The sequence below is a fragment of the Eleginops maclovinus genome, chromosome 6 (assembly GCF_036324505.1).
Source record: "Eleginops maclovinus isolate JMC-PN-2008 ecotype Puerto Natales chromosome 6, JC_Emac_rtc_rv5, whole genome shotgun sequence".
Taxonomy (NCBI): Eukaryota; Metazoa; Chordata; class Actinopteri; order Perciformes; family Eleginopidae; genus Eleginops; species Eleginops maclovinus.
In genome coordinates, this window is record NC_086354.1 from 16,547,602 (window position 1) to 16,570,470 (window position 22,869).

General features: G+C 38.4%; 1 protein-coding gene across 5 annotated transcripts in view; it reads right to left on the reverse strand.

The window, feature by feature from the left end:
• Positions 1–22,869, reverse strand: part of st18 (ST18 C2H2C-type zinc finger transcription factor) — a 39,626-nt gene that overhangs the window by 13,300 nt on the left and 3,457 nt on the right. For 4 of the 5 annotated variants that reach the window (XM_063885148.1, XM_063885151.1, XM_063885147.1 and 1 more), the window contains exons 3-6: positions 7,035–7,150; positions 4,259–4,310; positions 3,412–3,442; positions 3,030–3,217 (exon numbers count right to left, since the gene is read on the reverse strand). In XM_063885148.1, the coding sequence (XP_063741218.1) occupies positions 3,030–3,217; positions 3,412–3,442; positions 4,259–4,310; positions 7,035–7,150 (387 nt within the window). Of the gene's footprint in view, positions 1–3,029; positions 3,218–3,411; positions 3,443–4,258; positions 4,311–7,034; positions 7,151–17,326; positions 17,540–22,869 lie in introns of those variants that run through there. The other variant, XM_063885152.1, reaches the window with a different exon arrangement.

The window sequence follows — 22,869 nt, forward strand, 5'->3', positions numbered from 1 at the left end:
CTAAGCAGCAACATGTTGTCATCTGCACATAAAACTGATTTAGAAATTCATAATTGTTGTTTCTAGAGATGTGAACAAGGAAAGTGATGAGGATTCCTGAAAAGAAACAGATGGAGGAAACTACAAACGTGCAGATAAAAGAGAAAACATATGTGTAAGCTGCTGTTGTGTGTGTGGCATGGTTTTATGCCTATACATCTCAGTCAAGAAAACGAAATAAAAATTATAAAGACAGTGTACAGCGCTCACAGAAAAGTGTAACATGATCCAAAATTGCTCAAGTGATCTAATGTCTTTTGATACAAATTTGTATATTTAATTCACCTGCAGTTTCTTAGAAAACGCTTTTAAAACAGTGGTTAAAAAAGAGTTGGAAAAAGGAAATTTGAGTCAGAAATGTTTTGTTATTAAGACATTATTTCTCAACTCTTAAAAGACTTGGATGCTTAACAAATACGAGAGTTATTATACCTTTTCTAGCACTTTAATTTATATAATTTTAGAAGATCATGCATTAAAATCCCAGCTTTTTACTATTAAAATCCATATATGATAAATGTAGCACAATTATTGCAGATTATTAAAATATGTTTGCATTTAATTCCTAAATTTCACACTAATTTCCTATGATCTCTTTCTACTATAGCTTATTTTGCTGAGTTCTCCCAATAAATTAATTTGCATTGACCTTTTGCCATCTATCTTTTAGCATAAATCCCGGTCACATGTACAGACATATTGTGCAAAGCCTTACGCTCCGAAAGTCTGATCAGTGCAACAGACAGAGAGGGTTAGAGTTATCCTAAGTGCATGTGAAACAACACTTTATTAACACCACTGCTTATATTAAGTCATAGTCAGTGATTAACAATGGGAGGCTATCATCTGGATTGATTCAATAAAATCTCTCTTGATCCTCCAAAACCATTCAAACTTATGCTCTAAGGCTCTTTGCACTGTGAGGGTTTTTACTTTCAGTGGGGCTCTATCCTCTTAAGTGGCTAGACATCAGATATTATATAAGTTGAGAAGATAGATAGATAGATAGATAGATAGAAATGGATTTTGAGAATCAGATCACACACTGTTGAGGATGATACAGATACAGGCATTATTATTAACGGAGCAGCACAAAAAAATCTAATCCTCACCATAAGAGCTTTAACATAAAATATGTGGCACCAAAAAACAAGACAAAATATATGATTTCGTGCATAATGAGGTGCGGTGGAATTTGACATGTCTGCTTTCATATGCATTTTGCAACATTACAATGTGTTACTAACAGTCCCCTGCTGTGAGAAATATTTAAAAAGAGGTGTCTGAAGACAAACCCTGTTGAATGAAAAATTAAAACCAGTTAAACGTATTTACATTTATGAGGCGAGCAACAAGGGTTTTGTTTTTCATCCAGATGGACTCCACGGCCTGACACAGCCGCAAACAGTCAGACAACCACACATGTACACACGTATACACACACACACACACACACACACACACACACACACACACACACACACACACACACACACACACACACACACACACACACACACACACACAGACACACACACACACACACACACACACACACACACACACACACACACACACATATATAGAGACAGAAGTGCAGTAAAAAAAGGAAAGAGATGGAGGAAAAAAACTTGGATCCCTCCGGTGGTTTGTGTGTTGGAACAGGTGAACAGTTTGTACTCCAGAATAGCCATTACCAGCACTCTGCAGCAGGGCTGCAGTTGGCTGGAGTTGAACGCAGTGTGGCTCAACCAAACGAGAGGCTTATTTTTCTCCCTTTTTGTTAAAATGCAGATATGACCAGCTTCCCACAGCGAAAAAAATCTTACTGCCTCCAGTCTACTTTTCCAATTTTTGTTTTTCCACAGAAAATAGCCCTCAAATCTGACAATAACAGCAAAATATGTTCTAAAATTGTGTGTCAATACCCATGTGCATTTGACACCCATCATTTTTTTAATATGTATTATTCAGGCTGTATTTTGTTTTTGTTTTAAAGCTAGTCCACTGAATATCAGGTTCAAATCAGGAAAAATATACAGCAGTCAATCAACACTTGGTGATAAAAAGTATCCACAACAACAGAAGGAAAACGAATGATGCACAATGAATTACTTAGATAATTGTAATGTAATCTGAACCCAGGAAACAAATAAATTCCATTTCCAATGAATCCACACAATTCAGTGAGCTACTCTCCTGGTCCATTTAACTACACACATGTGTACTATAATGAGCTGTAGACATTATGCCTAATTATGTATTAGACTGTGTTAGAGGGCCTAACAAAAGCTTTTGAAAGGGACAATTACGTTTGTTGCTTAGTTACATCGTTAAAAATATACCAAATCAGTGCAGATTATAGTGGGCGAGAATGCACATGTACACCGCGAGCATTGTTGCCAAAATGCACTAAAATTCAATTCATTAGGTAAAAAGAAAACATTTTCGCTTGCTGAAAGGACATCGGCGTAAGTGAAAGTAAACATCATTTTAAGCTGTTGATTAAATGTATTTGTGGTTTCAGTAAAAATGAAAACATGTGCAACATACGGCCAGCAATGTTGACACTTTTGTTTTGCTCCAAAGGCAACTTCAATTATATTCCGTTTTAAAAGAATAGAGGAAGTTTAATTTGATTTAAAGTGATCCAGGGCACTCCCCCATTCAGTGTTTCATTCTATGGATTCAATGGGTTTTGGACTGGCTATTGAAAAAAGGACAGATGAGGGGTCTGAAATCTGGCCCCATCAAAAGAGGGTAAAGCCACGCCAAAAATATCATGGCAGATCAGCTGTCAAAACTTCAATTTGTGGACGTGAGACACAACTAATGTGGACCCAGCAGTGTAGTCTTTCACTTCCACTGCACAATGACTGCGGCTGCTGGCTGATGGCAGAGGGAGGGAAATATGAATGCAACAGATGGGATTTTAAAATTCAGCGTCAATTGTTCATCAAAACAGACAAAACAACAGGACATCTGTTTACCTGCTGGAGTGTCAATGTTCCTCAGCTCTTCTTTGTCCTGTGGCGGTGCCAGGTCCTCGCTCTCCTCTTCACATGCCTCGCTGGGGCTGTAGTGGCGGGGCTTCATCAGCAGGGACTTTCTCTTGTTGACGGGGGCGCCCTGCACCCCTTCCTGAGCACTCCTCTTCCTCACCATGGACCCATATGGACTGGGGGGGAAGAGGGGAATGGACAAAAGGCTCAGCAGGGTCAATAGAGGCCTCAGTTGGCTCATTTCAAAGGCTCAAATTTGACACTTTCTTCTATGAAGTTAATGAGTCACATCAAGGATCGAGGAAGAACTGGTTCTTTTTTGGCACGGAGGTTAAAAAAAGATGAGAAAATGTGTGTCATAAAGTTTTACCTGTGAATATCAGTGATGCAGTCGACCAGCCCTGTTAAAAGGAAGGACAAAACAGAAGCAGATAAAACATCATGTTTACATTTCCACTACAGTAGCACAGCATCTGTCGACATATTATTCTTCAAAGGTTCAAAGCGGATCACTACTTTTGGGAGATTGCTAATGAAATTTTTACAATGTTCTGTAAATATTTGTTTTGTAGATGGTGTTTTTAGGGATGGTAGCACCTGGGCTAATACTGCAGCCTTTTAACATAGATTTTATTCCCCCTTTACAATGCCATGGGGAGTAATCAGCACAACGATGGAGAAGTGGTCTTGTCATTGATCTGAAAAGCTTTTTCATTCTCTCTGTGAGACCAACGGTAGCTCATCCTTTGACAACGTTGACAACGTGATTTTAAAAAGGCTAAATCAATTTTCCCAGGGGCCTGCGTGAATCTCATTCACAAGTTCTACCCCTACTCCCATGAAGCACAACCAATAATAACACTTTTCATGAATTTCCCCAGATGTAGTAATAGCCGCAGCGTGAGCAGGCGGGCCTCAGAGGCCCTGAACACTTGCATAATGACATATCGAGTCTAGAGGTTTTCAATCACACATATATACACACTCCTTAACTAATTTGAGCCAGTGTTCCAATTTAATGAAGTTATTCCCCTCTGAATAATGAAATGGCAGTGCAGTGCTCTTCAGACCGGCAAGATAATACATAAAATTGACAGTTATAAAGTTGGATTGTTGAACTGATACCCCGAACCCATGGTGATAAGTGGAATATGTGTGTGTGTGTGCATGCATGTGTGTTTAGTTAATAGCAAACTAAAACCGAGAGCTGCACTCACCTGCGCTGCTGTTACATGTTTTCAGGGTTTGCTCCTCACCTTCAGAATCCATCTGTTAAAAAATAATAAATGCAATGTACAGATGAGTTAAACACACAGATTATAATGAATTGAATTGATTTTTCTTTAAATGTCTTTAGTTAGGATTGAACATCACTGGAAAGCTTTACAGATTATAGGACATTATTGTCAGCCAGTGAGCCTTAAAATCAATATATGTGCACTACAGCATCACAAAGAGCGTCTAAAACATCAGAAATATGCAAACACATAAGCTATAATGTTAGAAAAAAAAGTTCTAAAGGTGAAAAAAAATGTAATGGCAGAAAATAATGACATCAAAGTACGGACAGCACCTCACTGTGTGTGTTTAGACAAAAATAGTTGCTAAAATCCATCCACTCTTGCTGGCTGTTGGTTGTGGGTCCCAAATAAAACCTATTAAACATAATTATTCCAGGCTGATGGTGGCGTATAGTGGTCACAGGCCAGTGAAATCTGTGAGTCATAGGATATGCTGTTACTTTTCCCTGGTAATGGGAAACATGACTCCTCTCTCTCGTTTGCTGTTGTGATTGAAGGCACTGACCTGTCATACATTTATAATAGGGGAGCAGGTGTGGCAGTGATGGACCTTAATTTCCTTTAATAAACCTTTTATGTGCCACACTCTTAATGCCACGCCGGGCCCTCAGAGGTCCTGCTCATAATAGGTTCATTACTTTTGATTACTACAGCCTATTGAGACAAACAACTCCCAAACACTATAGATTACGTTCTGTAAAAACGAATGTAGCTCATTAGTTTTCTCAACACTTTTCCACACAGACATGCTTCAACATTTTGTATAAATATGTTGTTTTGAAGGCAAAGTGTTGCTCTAACATCCTGAAACCTGAGATTGTAACATGGACATTAATCAAAGTTCAAATGATGTTATCAGTGTATGGAAATATCACCAGTGACTCGCATTTTTATTACCAGGACGGCGTTATTTTTTTTCTTTATTTGACATTTCAGATGTGCAAATGTTATAAAAACAACATTTTATAATGAACTTGTATTTACAATACAGAAAATGCTTTCTATTTTTGATTTTTGAAAATTATTCACAATAACATGTTTTTGAATGATAACACCATGCTATTATTTCAGTATAGCTTTTTTTTTAAAGCCTTATGAATCAACTAATAATGAGAAATAGGTTTTAATACTCAGCTCGTAGGTAGTTTTATACCTATCCATACAATGAAACACAGTTACGCTTACGTGTGACTCAGCGTGTTGCCTTTTTTTTACCGCGTGCTGCGTGTCAAGTTTCACATATTATATAAATCTGACCGTCAGATTTAAACCTTCCTTTTGTTCGCTCTGCTTATAACGTGCGTCACATGTGCCTTTCTGACATAATTATAACAAACCCTACCAGCAGATTTGAAAAAAGATGTGGCTTCTGTTTATTTAATTCACATAACAAGAGGTGACAAGTAACCAGAGAACAGGAAAGGCCTCCGTCTATGCTCTGTGTACTAACAGGTAGTCCTGGCATGGCAACAACATGGACAAACAGGTGAGGCTGAGTGTTTACAAAAGCAGAACAAATGCATACATTTAGGGTCAAAGGGAGATTTTATTTGATACCCCCGACAAAATGTAGTTGAGGACTTTATAAAATGTACCTTTTCATTCTTATTGTAATGGTTATTTTAGATAGTACATGGTTTATAAGACATTATGATGTAGTTGTAATCAGATTTAATTGTTTTTTAATGTACTTAACTATAACACCTCCTATGTGCACCAATAATTATTAAGTGGTATTAATATAATATACATTGTTATAGGAAAAATTATATAAAATATTAGACATGTTGAAATATCTTTATACCTGCATTGGCATGTCAGTTTATCTAAACCGTATTTGTCCGGCCTCGAAATGCTAAAGTAAATTACATTTAGTAAAACAGTATTCTAACCAAATAGTTAGGCCTACTTTATTGTAATACCTTAATAAATAGAAATGTAATTCAGAATATTACTCCTTTCTGCTAAAACTCCCCAGCAATGTTTTTCAGGGATTTTGTTGAGTTTTTCATTTTCTTACCTCAAATGTATGTAAAAACAAAGCGTTTCCATCGCAATGAACTACCACCGCTATCTTAGCATGTTCATGCATTACATTTAGTGTAGTTGCCAATTATTCATAAACAATGTTGGAAAGAAACAATGAGGATTGTTGTAGGACTACTTTACCAACGCTTAGAAAATATACCCTTGTTTTGGCAACGCAAAAGCATTTTTCAAAGCATAGATTCTCAAATTCTCGCATAGAGTCTTAAATTGTATCTCTATTCACTTTATTTTCCAGCCCTCTAGTGATAACGATGCTATGTATTGTTAAAGTACATCTATGGTCCTTTAAACCTGAAGACCTTGTTGCAGATTATTCTTAACTTTCTATGGTTTTAAAGGAAGTTTTATCATACAAATCAAGCCGAGACAACCTGACAACTATCCGACATCACTTTAAAAAGAGCAGACTCAGCACTACCTTTTAAAATACTATATGATCAGGCAGCCACCCACAGCTGTGCATAAGTAAAAAACAATCTGAGTTTGTGTTCACTCCGGTCAGAGGAGCAGTGACCCTGCAGCACTTAGCATGCTACTTATCCAAAACACTGTTACACAATCATTTAGAGACTTTTTGTCCCTGACAGAAGTTATTTTCACTGAGTGTGTAGTATTGTTATGCTTTGTCTGTCTGCTTATTTACCTTTGATTGTAGTTTTCCGAGCGCTCTGTTAGAGAAGATGCCAGATCCGCACTGTCCCCCCTGGTTGATGCTTTCACACTTGTTTTCTCTCAGGAAGTGATCATCTAATTCATCATCTATAACATAAACAAATAACAGATACATGTAAATACATTTTGCATCTATATTCTCATAAATGAAAATGTATTATATGTCTTCCTGATGGTTTTAATCATTGTATTTCCTTAACCGCAAGACATGGATGTGAACATGCAGTCAGAAAAAGGTGGAAAGAGCATATTAATACCTCTCATGGAATAAGGAACATGATGCAAATTGATTGCTTGACAGAGATCAAATTGCTTGCTTCTAATTAATACAAAACATCCAAGAGGGAAAACAAGGATGAACACAATGAGTACATTAAGCCTCTTCACTTCACAGATCTTATTATGGAATTATTTATTTCTGTTTGCTTTGAAAAACCAACATCATCTTAATTATAGCTCACAGAGCGCTTCCCCAGAAAAACTAAACTGGGGGAAACAGAAAAGAGGGGAGGGAGGGAGGGGGTTGAGTGAGGGAGGGCTATTCACGCAGGTTCATTAGCATATGAAAAAAGACTCACTACTATTTGAGCCGGTTCGTCATCTGCTGAATCATATTTATGCAACCCCCTCCTTTCTCGTGCACACACCCCAGGTCCAACACAAATACTGCTTCTCAGAGGACTGTTTCCCTGCGTCTAGGGGCAGATTTCTCAGGGGGAAAGGAGGCTGCCTGATGCTGAGGGTCCATGAGATTTGCTATGTGTTAATCTGGCTGCTAGCTGTCCTTGAGCCCAGCCCATTCCCCCCTAACCCCATCTGCTAGCATTCCCACCACAGAGAAGAGAATGGGCTGCGACTGGGGGTAGCAAAAGAGAGAGACCTTCCCAGTCCAGCCATCATGAATAACCATTGCCTCGCACCATTATCAGAGAGGCTGGATCCAAGCTGAGATAGTGGAGAGGAAATATCTGTATAACACTCCTGACATTACTCTAACCACACTCTCGCATTTTGTTGTAAGTGAAGCTATTATTATTATTTTCATATAATGCCTTATTAATACCGTGCAGCTGCTGTGGATATTCATCACTGACCTTGAGTCTTTGTGTCCCCTTGTTCCCAGCTTATCCGCGCACTTGGGACGCTCTCATGTAATTAACACAGACATTATTGTGGTGGAGTAAAAAAACTCTCACTGTGTGCTACTGTGTTGATACCTCATCTTGAAACCAATAAAGCAGGCCAGAGTCGCAAAGTAAAGATTCTGGAGACCATAAAATTAATTACATTATTTACATTTCCTATAGATAGGGGGGGGGGGGGGGTACAGGCGAAGATGATGGAGGCAAATGAGATTACACAAAATAAGATTTCAAAATGTCAGTGCTGCACACTGGACCAACCAACTGTTATGATTAGATTACTCTTTTAATATAATTACTGTCTAAGGCTGTGTGTGGAAACAATGCATACATAAAAAACAGGAGCTGCGTCTTAACTGATTCCCATCCTTTTCAACACAAGCTTTTTTCTCTTAACCTTTCTTCAACAGTATCATTTTGAATTATAGGGAACGGATGGGTGCTCTGTGCAAGGTCACTGTCTGGTGTGTATCACCCCCTCCCTCTCTCCTTGTTTTTGTTTCCTCTTCCAGAAGCACACTGAGTTAAGGGTTAAAACTGGAATGGATTTAATTATGGAATGAATGGAATTATAATGCGCCTGCAGCAAGTTTTCCTCCTTATTTATTAAAGCAGCTGATGGGCCAGGTTTGATGAGCCACTTCTGGCATAATTGAGTCATCACACAAAGAGGGTTCCTCGCATTCAGAGTGGTTTTATCAGCAGCAAACAGACCTGATTACTGGCAATTACACTCTGATCTAGGGGAAGGAGAAAAAAAGGGTAAATGTGCGGGGTAACTTCTGTGTTTATAGTTTACCCCGGGAATAATTTTCACATTAATTTTACACGCTAAGTGTTTTCTGTTGAGGTATTATAAAGAGCAAACGGCAAGAAGATAGCACCTTTTACTTTCATTTTTCCTTGTAATGAATGTCTGAGGATATAGCGTCCCATTGGTAATTTATATTTACCCTATAGGAGGTTTGAGGTGCGCAGACGAGCAGCTACACATTTAACGAAGCGGAAAGGTGAGCTGGCAGCAATATACCTGCTCCTGCTCACACCCTTTCTGTGGGAAGCAGGTACAATTGTACACAGAAAGCAGGGATTGCTTTTACTATTTTTCATTGAGATGCAAATGGCTTTGTGGCGAGTAAATTAAGCGCTGCTCAGAGATTAAAATCAACTTCTGTTGAGAGAATATTTAGATAAACAACTTCCCTTTTTTTGTGTTTTTTTTGTGAGGTGGCCAGGGAGCCGTCAGACGCCCTGTGCCTAAATACCAGCTGGACATTAGAATAATGGCAGAGATATAGTTTAGGAGGGGGGGAGGGACAAAGAGGTCTAGGGTGTCTAATTTATGTCTTAAACTTGGCATAAAATCGTTTTTTTTTTTATTTCACAGTGTTTAATTATCTGTTACCTACATATTGAAATCGACAGCTAATCCACACTCAACTAATCCAATCCAAACTGAGCTGGAAAATGTGCTGTTTTTATTAGACAATGTATTTTTTACTAATTGAATCAAGGGACGTTTGGATAGTTTTATAAAAGTACTCCCTTGAATTATTTTAAATATTAAGATGAGTTTACTTATAGTATAAAATACTTCATGTTAATTCTGTGAAAAAAGGAGTTATTGATTTTGTTTGTGCTGTTCATTTATATGGCCTCTCAAATAAGAGAGAAAAAATAGTTTATCTGCAAGAAAATTATTCTGCCGGCAATTTATGAGCATTCCACCGTCTGATGGAGTTTTCTGGATTCATGCAGACAGTGAAAAATCTTGAAGTCAACTGCGATTGCATATACAACAGCCTCACAGCTACCCTGACGGCCAAGCAAAGTGTTTGTCCCTTTTGCCAAAGAGTACTTTTATAGAGGAGCGTATTGGCATCTTATCACTTCTCCAAGACAGAGACGCTTCAATAAAAGAACACAGCTCACAGAATTCTTAACAGACAATTAGGAGCCTGGCTAACCGCTATCGCTTCAATGATTTGTTATGATGGCATAACTACAGGGGAAACTTGTTATTGGACGGAGTTAGCAAGAGTCCCATAAAAGAGTCAGATGGTGACACCTTTGCCGAGGTGATTTCAGAATCTTGTAATCGCTTTCCAAAGTCATCCCTAAGCCTTCCCTCTAAATTGAGTTCATCTGGAGCCGGACCACACAAAAGCACCAAGTCCAGATTGTTTCTTCTGACATCAAAGAGCCAATTTCTGTTTTTGACCAAATTTCTGGTGCTTTTAATTCCTTTATCGTATGAAAGGGGGCCTAGATGATATGCTATTTTTTTTTTTTCTGTGAATTTCAATCCAATTAGGAACACCAAAATATTGAGACAAATAAAATTAGTATCTCCTTGCACTACACTATGGATCAATAGCATAATAAACGGAGTGGCAGACAATCCATCCATTGTCAAAGCCTCCCGTCTGCCAAACCGCTCTCGTGTTAGTTTGAATCTTTGAATCCTGTCATGAACATGTTTTTTTTAAACCTGTCTAATTTGGGGGACAGGTGTTTAGGGAAAAAGAAGTTCCAGCCCCGGTGTAACAATGAGCAGAGTAATCCCGCTCATTGTTCCTGCCCAAGGAGGCCCTTTCATGGAGGAGGTTGCATGAATGCTACCAGGTGGTCTGCAATTTGGAGAAACGTAGTAACCGTTCCAGCTAATCCCCCGTCACAAAAGGCAGGTCTCCAGTGCTCCGAGGCTCTCCGGGGCAAAGGGAAAAGTTTACCTCAAACACACAGTGTCTGAAAGGAGTCAGGGACTCGAGCAGTGATTCCTAATCAGATTGCGCTGAAGTGAACAGCTCGCATGGCAGCTGTAGTTTTCCCAGGGTTAATTACCTTTCACTGCTCTCTCTAAATGAGTCAGCTGTTCCTGTCATTAAACAACTCCACTCTATCTCTGCTCCTCTGTCCTCCACACACATGTGCACACGGGTGTGTAAGTTCACACACACATGCACCACCCTATACACATACAGATGCACCTTTGTGTTATCTTTAATGTATTAGATATGGTTATCAAGCAAAGGCTATTTAACCCAGTGATTGTTTGAACATTATAGCGACTTTGATAGTCAGTCAGAGGCCACTGGAATAGGAAGTTGCTGTCTTTTTATTCATGCTACTGATGTTTATGCAGATAGAAGGCAGTATTCCCAATACAGCTCCCCTACCCTGTTGAAATTATACCAATCTGTCAAGGTCTTATTCTAAAGCGCCCATTTAGCACTAATTGAGCATATATAGGAAGCAAACATGTTCACATATGCGCACGCACAAACACGGGCGTACACACAGACACGCGGACACACGCACACACACAAACACAGAGTCCAGCTCTGATATAGTTGTGCTGTCATCAATTCTCAACAATCTGTCTGCTTACTGAGCTCAGTGGCTTAGGATGTTGGGGGAGTTTTAAGTGATTTTTGCCACTGTATGGTAAAATCCCTTGGCCACCTGGATTACAAACTCTAGTCCTTTAACTCATGCCAGTATAAATCCGTGTTAACTCGGATTTACCTCTGGCATATGAATTCTCAATCTGCGTAAGCTTTGTTTGGAATGAGTCGAACATAAGTATTTCATGCAGTAAGGATGCCCAGTGGTGAATTCCTATTTCTGTGAAACACACACTGGGCTATAGCTCAGGACTAAGTCAGTTATCGGAATAACTATAAAGCCTAAAGCAGTGTTTTATTACCTCCTCAAGAAGGTGAGGCCCGTGTAGCTGCTCACAACCAGGTGGAAGTGTGCAGTGCTGCACTGTGAAACCCACGTAACCATGGTGACGGGTATAAACTGAGAGCTGTGCGCTGTGGTCAAGAGTTTAATCAGATTCCTCATACCAAGATTTTGCTTTGCTTATTGTCAGACCAACATTATTTGCTCAGTTGTTCAAACACAAGCCCTGGTCTGCTACCAAAGCGATCATGATAAAAGAAAATATGGCATGAGCAGCCTGGAGGATCTAAATTAAGTATTATCCAATATCCATACAATCTCTCACACTGTCACACACACTAACGCACACACACTTCTGGGCTAGGAGAGTTAAGCCAGACTATTTTGTACTTATAAGGTTAGCAGGGCTGTTTTGTGAGTTTGATCCATGCTTGCCAAATCAGCAGATGGCCCATGAATATGATTATATGCATCAATAAAAGGAGTAATCTTTAACAAAATGTAAATTTGACTTAAGTCCAGGGTTTAATATACGCGATGGACTTTAACCCAGTTTCCAGCCTGACAGTGGAGCATGATAAGCTAATGCACTTTAATGTTCCTGTTACAGCAATCACTACCGATGCTCCAGTGTTACTATTCAGAGATCAGAAAGAGGAGTCCGAGGGAAGAAACACGATATCCGCACAAAATGTGCATGTTTGTGTCCAAACAGAATCTATTCACTTTTGAGTGAGTATCTAAACAGCTTAGAAATCGATACAAACTGAGTCCGGGTGCTTAACAAAACCCTCTCTTGTGCTGTCATGCCTCTCTCTGTGCCTTCCAGGGCTTTATTAGCTAAATCTTTGGACAACACCGAGTCCAGCTTTACTCAAGGATCAACAACAATACCTAAATAACACACATCATTAACAATAAAAGCACAGAAAGATACAACAACATACACCTGTTTTGCTTTTAAAATCTAAAGTTCAAGTCCAAGAAACTGACAGAGAAAAAAGTTTTACCAGTAAATGAGAAGTTAAGAATGGTCGAATAAAAATGTGATGATCTTACTATGAGTCACATTAGACAGCCTCCCTGTTATTGACCCTTCAATGAATGTACTTATCTGAGCCTGAGGCTTACACAGCGCAGCACATCCTCACACAGACAAACAGAATCACTTGTCTCCTGCATCTAAACGCACGCACGTTAACATGTCCGACAGGGCAGAATCGCAAGCTTGACTTACCATGCCCCTCTTAGCCTTTGTTTTGCATCTTATAGTGACATCGGGGAGGAGACGGAGCAAAAGGATATCGAGGTGGGGTACAGGGTAGTCCAGAGTGCCGCTGCTGAGATAGTGTGTGTGTGTGTTTGTGTGTGTGAGTGCAGGGACACAGTGATATTCACCCGAAACGCTAAGCTTTTCTTTTTTTTTTTGTAGCCTTTGTGTCATTCACTTAACAACCAATCTCATTAGCTGCCGGGCTACAATGGGCTGAATTATTTTCTGTGTAAATACACCACATGGTGATCCTCAAGGTAAGACCTCTGAAGGTCTTTTTAATCACATAAAAAGAAAGATTCACCCCCAGAAAAACATAATCAATGGATAGGACAGAATGCTCCTAAAAAGCATTAAATAAAAACAGTAATTTAGAGTGAATCTAATTGAGAAATTAGATTTATATTCCTCAGGGTCTGTAGTGAAGAGTAAATGTCTAATTATGTGACTGTAATTAATATAGCATGGTGATATATACACCTTGACGTGATAATAGTACTCTGAGCACATATGTTATGGGTGATATAAGAAATTATGGATGGATTTCCAGAACTCCTCGTGCTCAGGTTTTTAAATAAATCTTATAGGATTTTTAAAAAAAATTATATGATAAAAGGTAATAATCTTACATCTTTTAAATATGAAGCTTTCAAACAGATCTTTTGCTACAGTGTTTGTTGGTGCACATCCATAATTGTGTGTAAAATGTAACCATTGTAAGTACTTGAAGTCATGACAGCTGTCTATAAGCATCAGGGACGTGTCTATTGGCCAACTTGACCCTTGTTAGAAAACAAAACAAATACAAAAAGAGAATACTGCAGCCTGGGACTGCCGAGCCGGGTCACTGGAGATTTTCCAGACAAACGCCGCACAGGGGAGGGGAGGGGAGGAAGAATAAAAAGGACAGGCTCAGAATCTCATTTTAACAGACCGCACACAATCTGGGCTCCCACAGAACTATCTCTGCCTGACCGCTTTCTATTTATCCCTTATCAGTGTTTACCAACCGCTAGTTTTCTTTCATTCACACTGTGAGGCAGTTCTCTTACTATCAGTCAACAGCTGACACCGTGGAACAGCCTCAAAGGCAAGAGGAAGGGATCAAAACTAAACCAAAGCTGTTTAAACAATACAACAGAGGAAATAAATTCATAAATCCTAATTCTTCCCAACCCACAAGGGTATAAGCAGATCCTTTATAGTTAGGCCAACAAACAAAACCACAGCCAATGAGGTACATTACAATCAAGGTAAATTCTGAAATATATTTTTAAAACAAGAGAGGCGGAATAAAATCCAATGTAATAATAATTGGGAACATTTCATAGTCTTGCCCTGTCAAAAAAATATATCAATTCCCTAAAAAAGGGTTGTATTATATTTTATCTTATTAGGAAAATCCCACCTGTTTTAACCTTAACGTTTTAGATAATTTAGCTGTAAAGTAGAACCAGAAAATATGATTTATTATACAACACAAAAATGTAATTAAGATTTTCAAATAATTTGTATAATAATCAATAAATGCATATTTTTTTTAGAGTATCTGATTTTCATCATATTTTGAGAAAGTAAAATATAAACCTAAACTGTAAGCCAAATATTATTTATATGAGGACAACTTTATGTAAATTCTAAGCAGTTTTTGATCAATTATAATATTGTTTTTAATATAGGCTGAAATTGTATCTTTGCTAAATGAAGAGTAATATTTACAGTAGTATATAAGGGATAGATTGCCATTGAAGCAAATTCCTGAAAATATATGATTATATATTTGCACAACACCAATTTTAAACAATATTACAACCTGGACATTCTATTTTAAATAAACCCTGTTTTAAGAACTGAGGAGGAAATAAAACATTAATAAGGTTTACATCACAGTGTTGCTTTACATTTTTTCCCAATAGCACACACAAACAGCACTGTTTTTCTGGAATACTGTTGAAAAGTTAAGTAATTAATTACATTTATCCTTTCACCAGCTGCTCAACAGCAGATGGATCATTTCTGAGACCTTGTCGAATTAAATCCACATAATTCATTTTCCTGGATTAACTAACTGAAGTTTGAGCAGGGTAAAAAACAGGTAACACAATATGTAACATGCTAAGCTTTTTCCATGCACATTTTGTTTTAATTTACATTGTGTGCCGACGGCAATTCATTTATAGTTAAAACAACATAAGAGAAATCAAAACGTGGAATTACTATATATTTTAATTTATTTGCTAGATTATTGGGAATAGGTAAACATTGTTTTTTCACAGGAGTTTTTTGTGTTTTGCAGCCATGTGGCCAAGTTTGTGAATCCAGATTTGTTGAGCTGCAGGTACCATGGACAGTTCCTGCAGGGGAACAGAGGTTAAATGTGTGTGTTGTGTAGCAACCAACATCCCTGTGCTTTGAAGCAGAGGGCGGGCAGCAGAGAGGGATAATGCCTCTTACTTATCACCGCTTTACCACACGTCCCTGCTTTTCTCTTTAAAACAAAGAGTAGAAGTTTAACTTCATAACCTCGCTCACAGGTCCTGACTTTACATGCTATCATTTTGTGTATAACTCACCAAACTGTTTCAAGGATTATTCAGATTTGTAACAAAACTGTGTTTTATCTAGTGTTGGTTGTTGCTCTTTTCTTGTTTGTTGGGCGCTGCGAGCTGAAATAAGCTGATGGAGTTGTGATTAAATGGAAGCTAACAGGCAGAATGACAACTGGCATTTTCATTTATTTTACCACTGAAAATGTTCCAAACTTTATAGTGAAATTATCCAAAACTAAAAAATGATTTAACACCTCAATCACAGAGTATAATGTTTCAAAAGACATGCAGAATAGATATGTGCAGTATTTTACGTTTACATACATATTCTTCGTCATACACGCTATACTATATTGTATATTTTCTGTTCATAAAAAGAATAACAAACTAAATATTAAAACAAATTAAAGGGTTGATAATATCAGGAACACAAGTTAAACCCAGGCCTCAAGTCAGCTCTTGTTAAGAAAAAATAATCCTACTTTTGTTTAACAATGATCAACTTAAAGTTGGGTCATAAAGAAGACTCGGAGCCATTAGTGTGGCGCACTTTACTAGTAAATGATGAACTTTTTTAACCAACTTCCGTCCTCCTAAATCAATAGTTGCTCTGGAGACTGTTGAGTGCTTAGGCCACTCTAAATTTAGTTCAAAGCTAAACTTACCAACGTATAACACTAAAGTTACCAGGAGAGTGTTTTGCACTATATTTAGCATTAGTACATAGTTGTTTTTTTTAACTGTATCAAAGTTAGAAAGCAATAGATGATAGAGATACATTTTGAACAGTATGTAATGTTTCAGTGCTGATGTATTTTACAAATTTACCACCCAAAAAGTACAACACAACAGCTGATTTTTTACTGTTCAACTAAAATCAACATTAGCTTATAGTTTTTAAACTTTATCAGACTTAAAAGGCACATTACGGAAAACTAAAACAGGATGCAATAAAATACTTCACTGACTGTTCAAATATGTTATTGGAGCACAGAGTCAATGTTTAAGTGCATTAGGCTCAGTGGTCGTGTATGTACAGCTGTCACTGTCAAAGCCACAGGCAACCTGACAATGCTTTGTCTCTGCACACAATACAAACATGTGCTGTTCTAAGACAAGCTTATACGCTACACAAATGCTGTGAATTTAATCTAGATAGACAGTATCTCATACTATCTGGCTGATCAAAAATAGGTCATGCCTCTCAAAAAACAGTTTGAGCCATTTAATCTCCTCTCAAACTGTCTGAAACCTGGACAGAAGCTGCGCTCGCTTTCTAGCAAAGATTTTAAGAACACCGTTTTGTATCGAGCAAACAATATTAATCATCAGCGCAGTATTTTGTAAATACTCCCTGACACAGTATAAAAGAATTGCCAGCATAATACTATTTCACATAATCTAGTAAAATCCATGGTACACAAGTTTAGCAGCTGACTAAATCTCAGTGTAAATCTCAGTAAGTTTCTAACACTCCTGTTTTCAGATGACAGCATCGAACAGCAGGAGCTGAAAGGCTTGTCGTTCACATATGCGATACAGAATATCAGTGAAGATAAATGCTGACCAAACTGACAGTATATTAAATAAAAAGAACTTTGACACCAACCTAGTGCTGTGATCCAAAAAGTTTGATTTTCTCCCAGTCTCTTGATAGCTGAGCTGGTGCTGTGGCTTTGAAAGGTAGTCCCCAGGAATATGACATACTGTGCCTTTGACAGCCTCGAGATAAGCACCTGCGTTCGGGTCCCTTTTTACGTCACACCTCCCCATTCACAGCCCTTCAACATGATGCACATTTGCACATCAACAGCCACCAACCCCCCTCCTCGCTCTACTCCCACATCCGCAAAACACACAAACAGGCACACAAGAAGGCAGATGCGCGCACTAGCCTCTACTCATGCGCGCGTACCCTCGCACAGACACACACACACACACACACACACACACACACACACACACACACACACACACACACACACACACACACACACACACACACACACACACACACACGCACACACACACACACACACCACAGATTTGTGCTAAACGAAGATTCAACATACATACAGGCAAATACACACATAAGACACTCACAGGTATTTTTTTTATTTTTTTTTGTAGTTCTTTTTTCCAGGCATATATATTATATATCTATATCAATCCTTATTCTGCGTTTGAAAAAAAACTTTCTCCTGCTTTGTCATAAGAACGGGGCATATGCCCTCCCAAGCTCCTCATACATCACTCATCATGCAAATGAGAGGGAATGTCACTCCTCAGCAGCAGATGGCCAGGGATGATAACAATGGCTCAACAGACCAGTTTCAATGTCTGCGACTTTATCGCTACGGCAACAACAAAAATAGATGATATGAAATCCTTGTCTGTTAATTTGATTTCCCCCCTTTTTAATGTTTGTACCTGTCAGTCTGTTTCATTTCTCCTGGACCATTTGAATGTAAAAGCTTTGTCCGGGGGTTTTCTGTGACAAGACGTCTGGCTATCAGTAAAAAGCAGAGACCTGGAAATGATTTTTGGTGACTACGGAAGGCTGCTGCCTAGCAGTTATTCAAGTAATTAGGTGTAATTCCTCCCTGTAGGCCATGTTAGCCTCCTGAGTTAGCTCATGCGTTCGACAGGCCTGGATAGAGACAGGCAAGAATAAAAGAAGAAAGGGGCCCCGAGAATTTACAAATGCAGCTTTTCAAACACCCCCCCAGCAAAAGTGATGTCACCCTGCGTCCTGCTGACTCCTGTTCATACAAGCCCCCATAGCAGAGAGTAAACAGTGGAAGCGTTTAGCAAACAGGGCCAGATTACAATGACAAAGGCAACCACACTTCTGGGTGGAGCCTGGGGCGAGGGGGGCAAAAGAGGGGGGGTGGGGGTGGTGTGGCTCAGGATTTAAAATAAGTGATACCCATGAGGGGGCCCCCCTCAAGATCCGAGCATAGCCTTCCCCAGCTGATGGTAGGGGCCACCCAAACATGCTTATCTGTCGCTGATGTCCCCCCCGGTCCCAGGGGACTGACGTGTGAACACAATATGTAATAATAATGTATTTTCAGTTCTTTTTTCTGTGATTTGTGCATTTGGTTATGCAAGGCTGGGGACTTGAGGACGGAGAATATCATTACTTAAGGTTTGGCAGTTGATCATCACCTTGTTTAATGCCTCATTTGAAAGTCTAATTTCTAACTGTCTTCAAGAGCCAATTCACGATACACTGTGAAAGAGACATACAAAGAGAGTCGACCTGCACGTTTTTCCTCTCCTTTCACCATTCGTGCCTGATAATCGTACAAACATATGAAAGTAAAGAAGGTTCTATCTAAGCATCTTATCAAATAACATGGTCTTTGTTTGCTCATGCAGACAATCTCGCTGTGAGGACACAACACGCTTGCTCAAGGGATGATTATTTCATGTCCTGTACTAGACATCAGTATTGCTGGGAGAAAACACAAAAAGAATCAACTCATGTAAAACAATCTTGACAAATTGTGAGACAGAAACATATTGAGAGCTACACTGAACCGCCATTACAAAATATATAATTTTTCTTTTGGCCTGAACATCTGTTTAAATCTCTCTCTCTGTCTCTCTGAAAAAAGGGACATCATTCAAAGCAGGCATAAAACACAAACTAGTGTTTTGTCAAGCTATTTCATCAACTGAAAATGTGGGCATAGCTGGAGAGAGCTGATGGAGAAATGAAAGAGGAGTGGGTTGGACAAAATTACATGTCAAACAAGGGTTCACATTTAAAAAGTCCTGCTCATATTTGTAGAAAGTGTTTGATTGCATTTAGAAAGGTATTACAATGGGTCACATCTGTGTCTAAAAGCTTTTTGCATTCTGCTGCAAATTATGTAAGCAAAGTGAAGGGTCACAGCACCCCGTTGTTCGAGCACTATACCTTCCTCCTGTGAAACCTACACAAATATGTTTAACTGAATTCTTCTAATGCACTGCAGGATCAAAATGTCAGCAGCAAAACTTCAACGAACCCCCTCACTCAACACCCCGCCCCGTAATTTCAACAAAGCAAAGCGACTAATTTCACATGGCAGCCCATACACCCAAACAACAATGCATATTCACACTGTGCCATTGAATGTGATAGATGTGTAAAAATCTATATTAAACTGTGGTTAATTTCAGCTATAATGCTTTAAGCTTGGTCTAAAATGACACAAATTCTTCTTCTTGGTGGTGCTGAACCCTCATTGTGTAACCACTTGATGCCGCTTGTTCATCACACAAAGTCACATAAAAGGACTGAATTAAAATTTTAAAAAAATATTTGCATATGCAAATACGATCAACCAAACATAAGTACATGTTGTTGATATGGCTCCAGGATGTAGAACTATCTTTATGTTAATGTCAGCAGACAGGGAATATTCTTTTGAAAATACAGTACATTTTTCATGGGGATCATTATCTACACTGCATGTCACTGTGTCTCAGTTAAAAGAAATGATTAGATTACTTCCCAGCAATCTCCTTTGGGGTGATCTGTGTGTGACCGTGGGCACAATATGTTTATTCAGTGTCCTTTGAAGACACTTCAATAACATTTCAAATGTTGTATGGACAAATATAGGAGGTTTTCTATCTCTGCCTTGAACTGTTGCCTTTTGGACCAAGGGCTCAATGTGTTGTCCAAACTGACTAAATCTTCCTCTCATGGGGTATTATATACTTGGGTAGCCATCAAAAACTAATATAAGTACTAAGATGCCATAGATGCAGTCTGAGTAGATGTGAAGGGTGACCAAACATGGACTTTGTGTGTAGAAACCATAAATAAAGATGTATGTTTGGTAATAAATTCTACTTTGGAATTGCTGATTTAAAATGTTTTTAAAAAATCTGTTTATTTAAAGGTCTTATTTTTTGACCTTCGATCATTACCAATGAAAAGTAAGGTTACTTTACATTTTGCCTGACTAACTGGCCACAGATGAGTGACATAACATCCACTTCTGATCTATAAAAATCCCAATTACTCAGCCTGTTAATTGCTTTAATGAATATAAAGGTCTAATCTTAATTCTTTAACCATGTGGATCCAGAAACATGTTTTAAACATAGTTAATTTTCATAATTACCTATATAACTGCACGTTTTCAATTATCTAGTAATAACTAAAAGCATCAGTGATTAGTGGTTCCTGACATTTACTGCCCTCACATGAGAGCCTCTGATTGCTCACATCTAAGAAATCAATGCATGGCTGGTCACTGGATATGTGGCTTTTGTAGTTCAGAGGCCGTGGACTCTTTGTGTTGTGTCATTGAGAGGTTACGTCCAGATCTGGGCGTCTCGCGGGGTCCCTGCTCATCTTTTCTACTCAGGCGGGCAGACAATGAGGCAGACACGCCTACAAATGGCCAGATAAGAGCTTGGATGTTCAGCCAAAAACGAGCATCTAAACAATGGTAACAGGTGTGTATAATGCCTGCTTTGATAATGACCTTGGTGGCCGTAATAGTATGTCTAGACACAACTAACAGGAGGCATTTCTGTCTGGACTCAGAAGTCCCGTCGGTGCTCAGTTGCAAGATCCTTATGTGCAGAATGTGGAAGATTAGTCATTAAAACTAAAATAAAAAAGATGATGTAGCAGACTTTTTTTTTTTTTACCACGTGATAAGAAGCGTGATAAGCACCAGAAAAGTTAAGTCTGCCTCTCAACAGAATCTTTCCCCCCCCTGTCTTTAAAATATTTGTTGGGTAGTTTGCATAATAAGCTGAAAATCATCTTGAGTATTCAGAGATATGCACTTGAACAAATGGAAAAAAAACTCCATTAATGTGGATGGCTTGCAATGTTTGATTGCACCAGACACAGGAAGCTTGCTGACATGAACTAAAATGCAAATGTCCTTTTGAGCAAAACAAAGAAATTGATTATGAAGTTAGTTTCTTCAGCACAAGTAGCGTTGAGTGATTAATGGGGGTGGGTCATTGATTTGCTTTTGTTTAGATCTTGGTTAACTTTCTGGAGACACAATTATAATTTGTTTCCAAACAATAAATCCAATCTAGCTTGAGCAAATTAAATTTCCCTATGTCCTCTTCTATGTCATTTAACATCTGAAATGAATTGTTATCAAAAGGTATTGCATTTAAATGTCTGATATTTTTGTTTATTATGTTACATTTCTGATTAGATATTGTTTTTCTGAGTACACTGGAAGTGTGAGCACCTCCTAGGATTAAAAAGAGCTGTTTACAAAGATCTGCATGACTTGTCTCGGTGCCAAGGGTTAATCTTCAGATTCCCACTTCAATAGCTGTATGTCACACACCTCAACATTTCTCATGCGCCATCCATCCACAAAATATGTGAAATACTGTGTACATTGTTCGCAACATGCCAAAATATTGTGTATTTGTTGAATGAGTGCATATTGTGTATCTCTGCACTAGCTCTGCTAGAGGTTGGTGAAATGTGTTTGAGTTATTGGCACAATGTACTTTATTTTTCAGTGTATTTGCAAGTCAAATCACACTGTTAAAGACTACTTTATTGAAAGGATTTTGCCATATTCTACAGCTTCACAACTTTGAAAACTTCCACAGATCCAGACATTTATACTTCATGATTTCTCGCATCATCTCTCCAAGATAGTGATAATACGATTTCTGTGTTTTTCGCTGTTGAGAAACAAACTGGATTATGAACAGATCACTACATAAACAGCTTTCTAAAAGGAGGCAGCTATTTTAAAAAAGGCTGAAGAAATGCAAAGAGGGATTTAAATTTTAATTTGAATTTATTCCAGCAAGTGAAAGGTTCTTTTGAGAGGGGATTTCAGCAAAGATGATGGTATTTAAAAGTGATAAACAAGCATCTAAACCTCCAGTGGAAAACAGTCATTTTGCTCCTTTCTAGTGTAGGGGAGGAATTGGGCTTGCTATGGTCACATCCAAAAAATAAGAATAAGTAATAGTAGTAATTAAAATGTAAATAAGCAAGATCCATTGAGATATTTCAGCTGATTTCTGTCATAAATTGTGTAATTAACATTTTGTCTTGACACACCTTGTGACTCTGGATGTATAGCTTTATGTCCTCAGGTGCAAATTTCTGTTCTCTATGTACTTGGCATATTACACTGTATATGGACG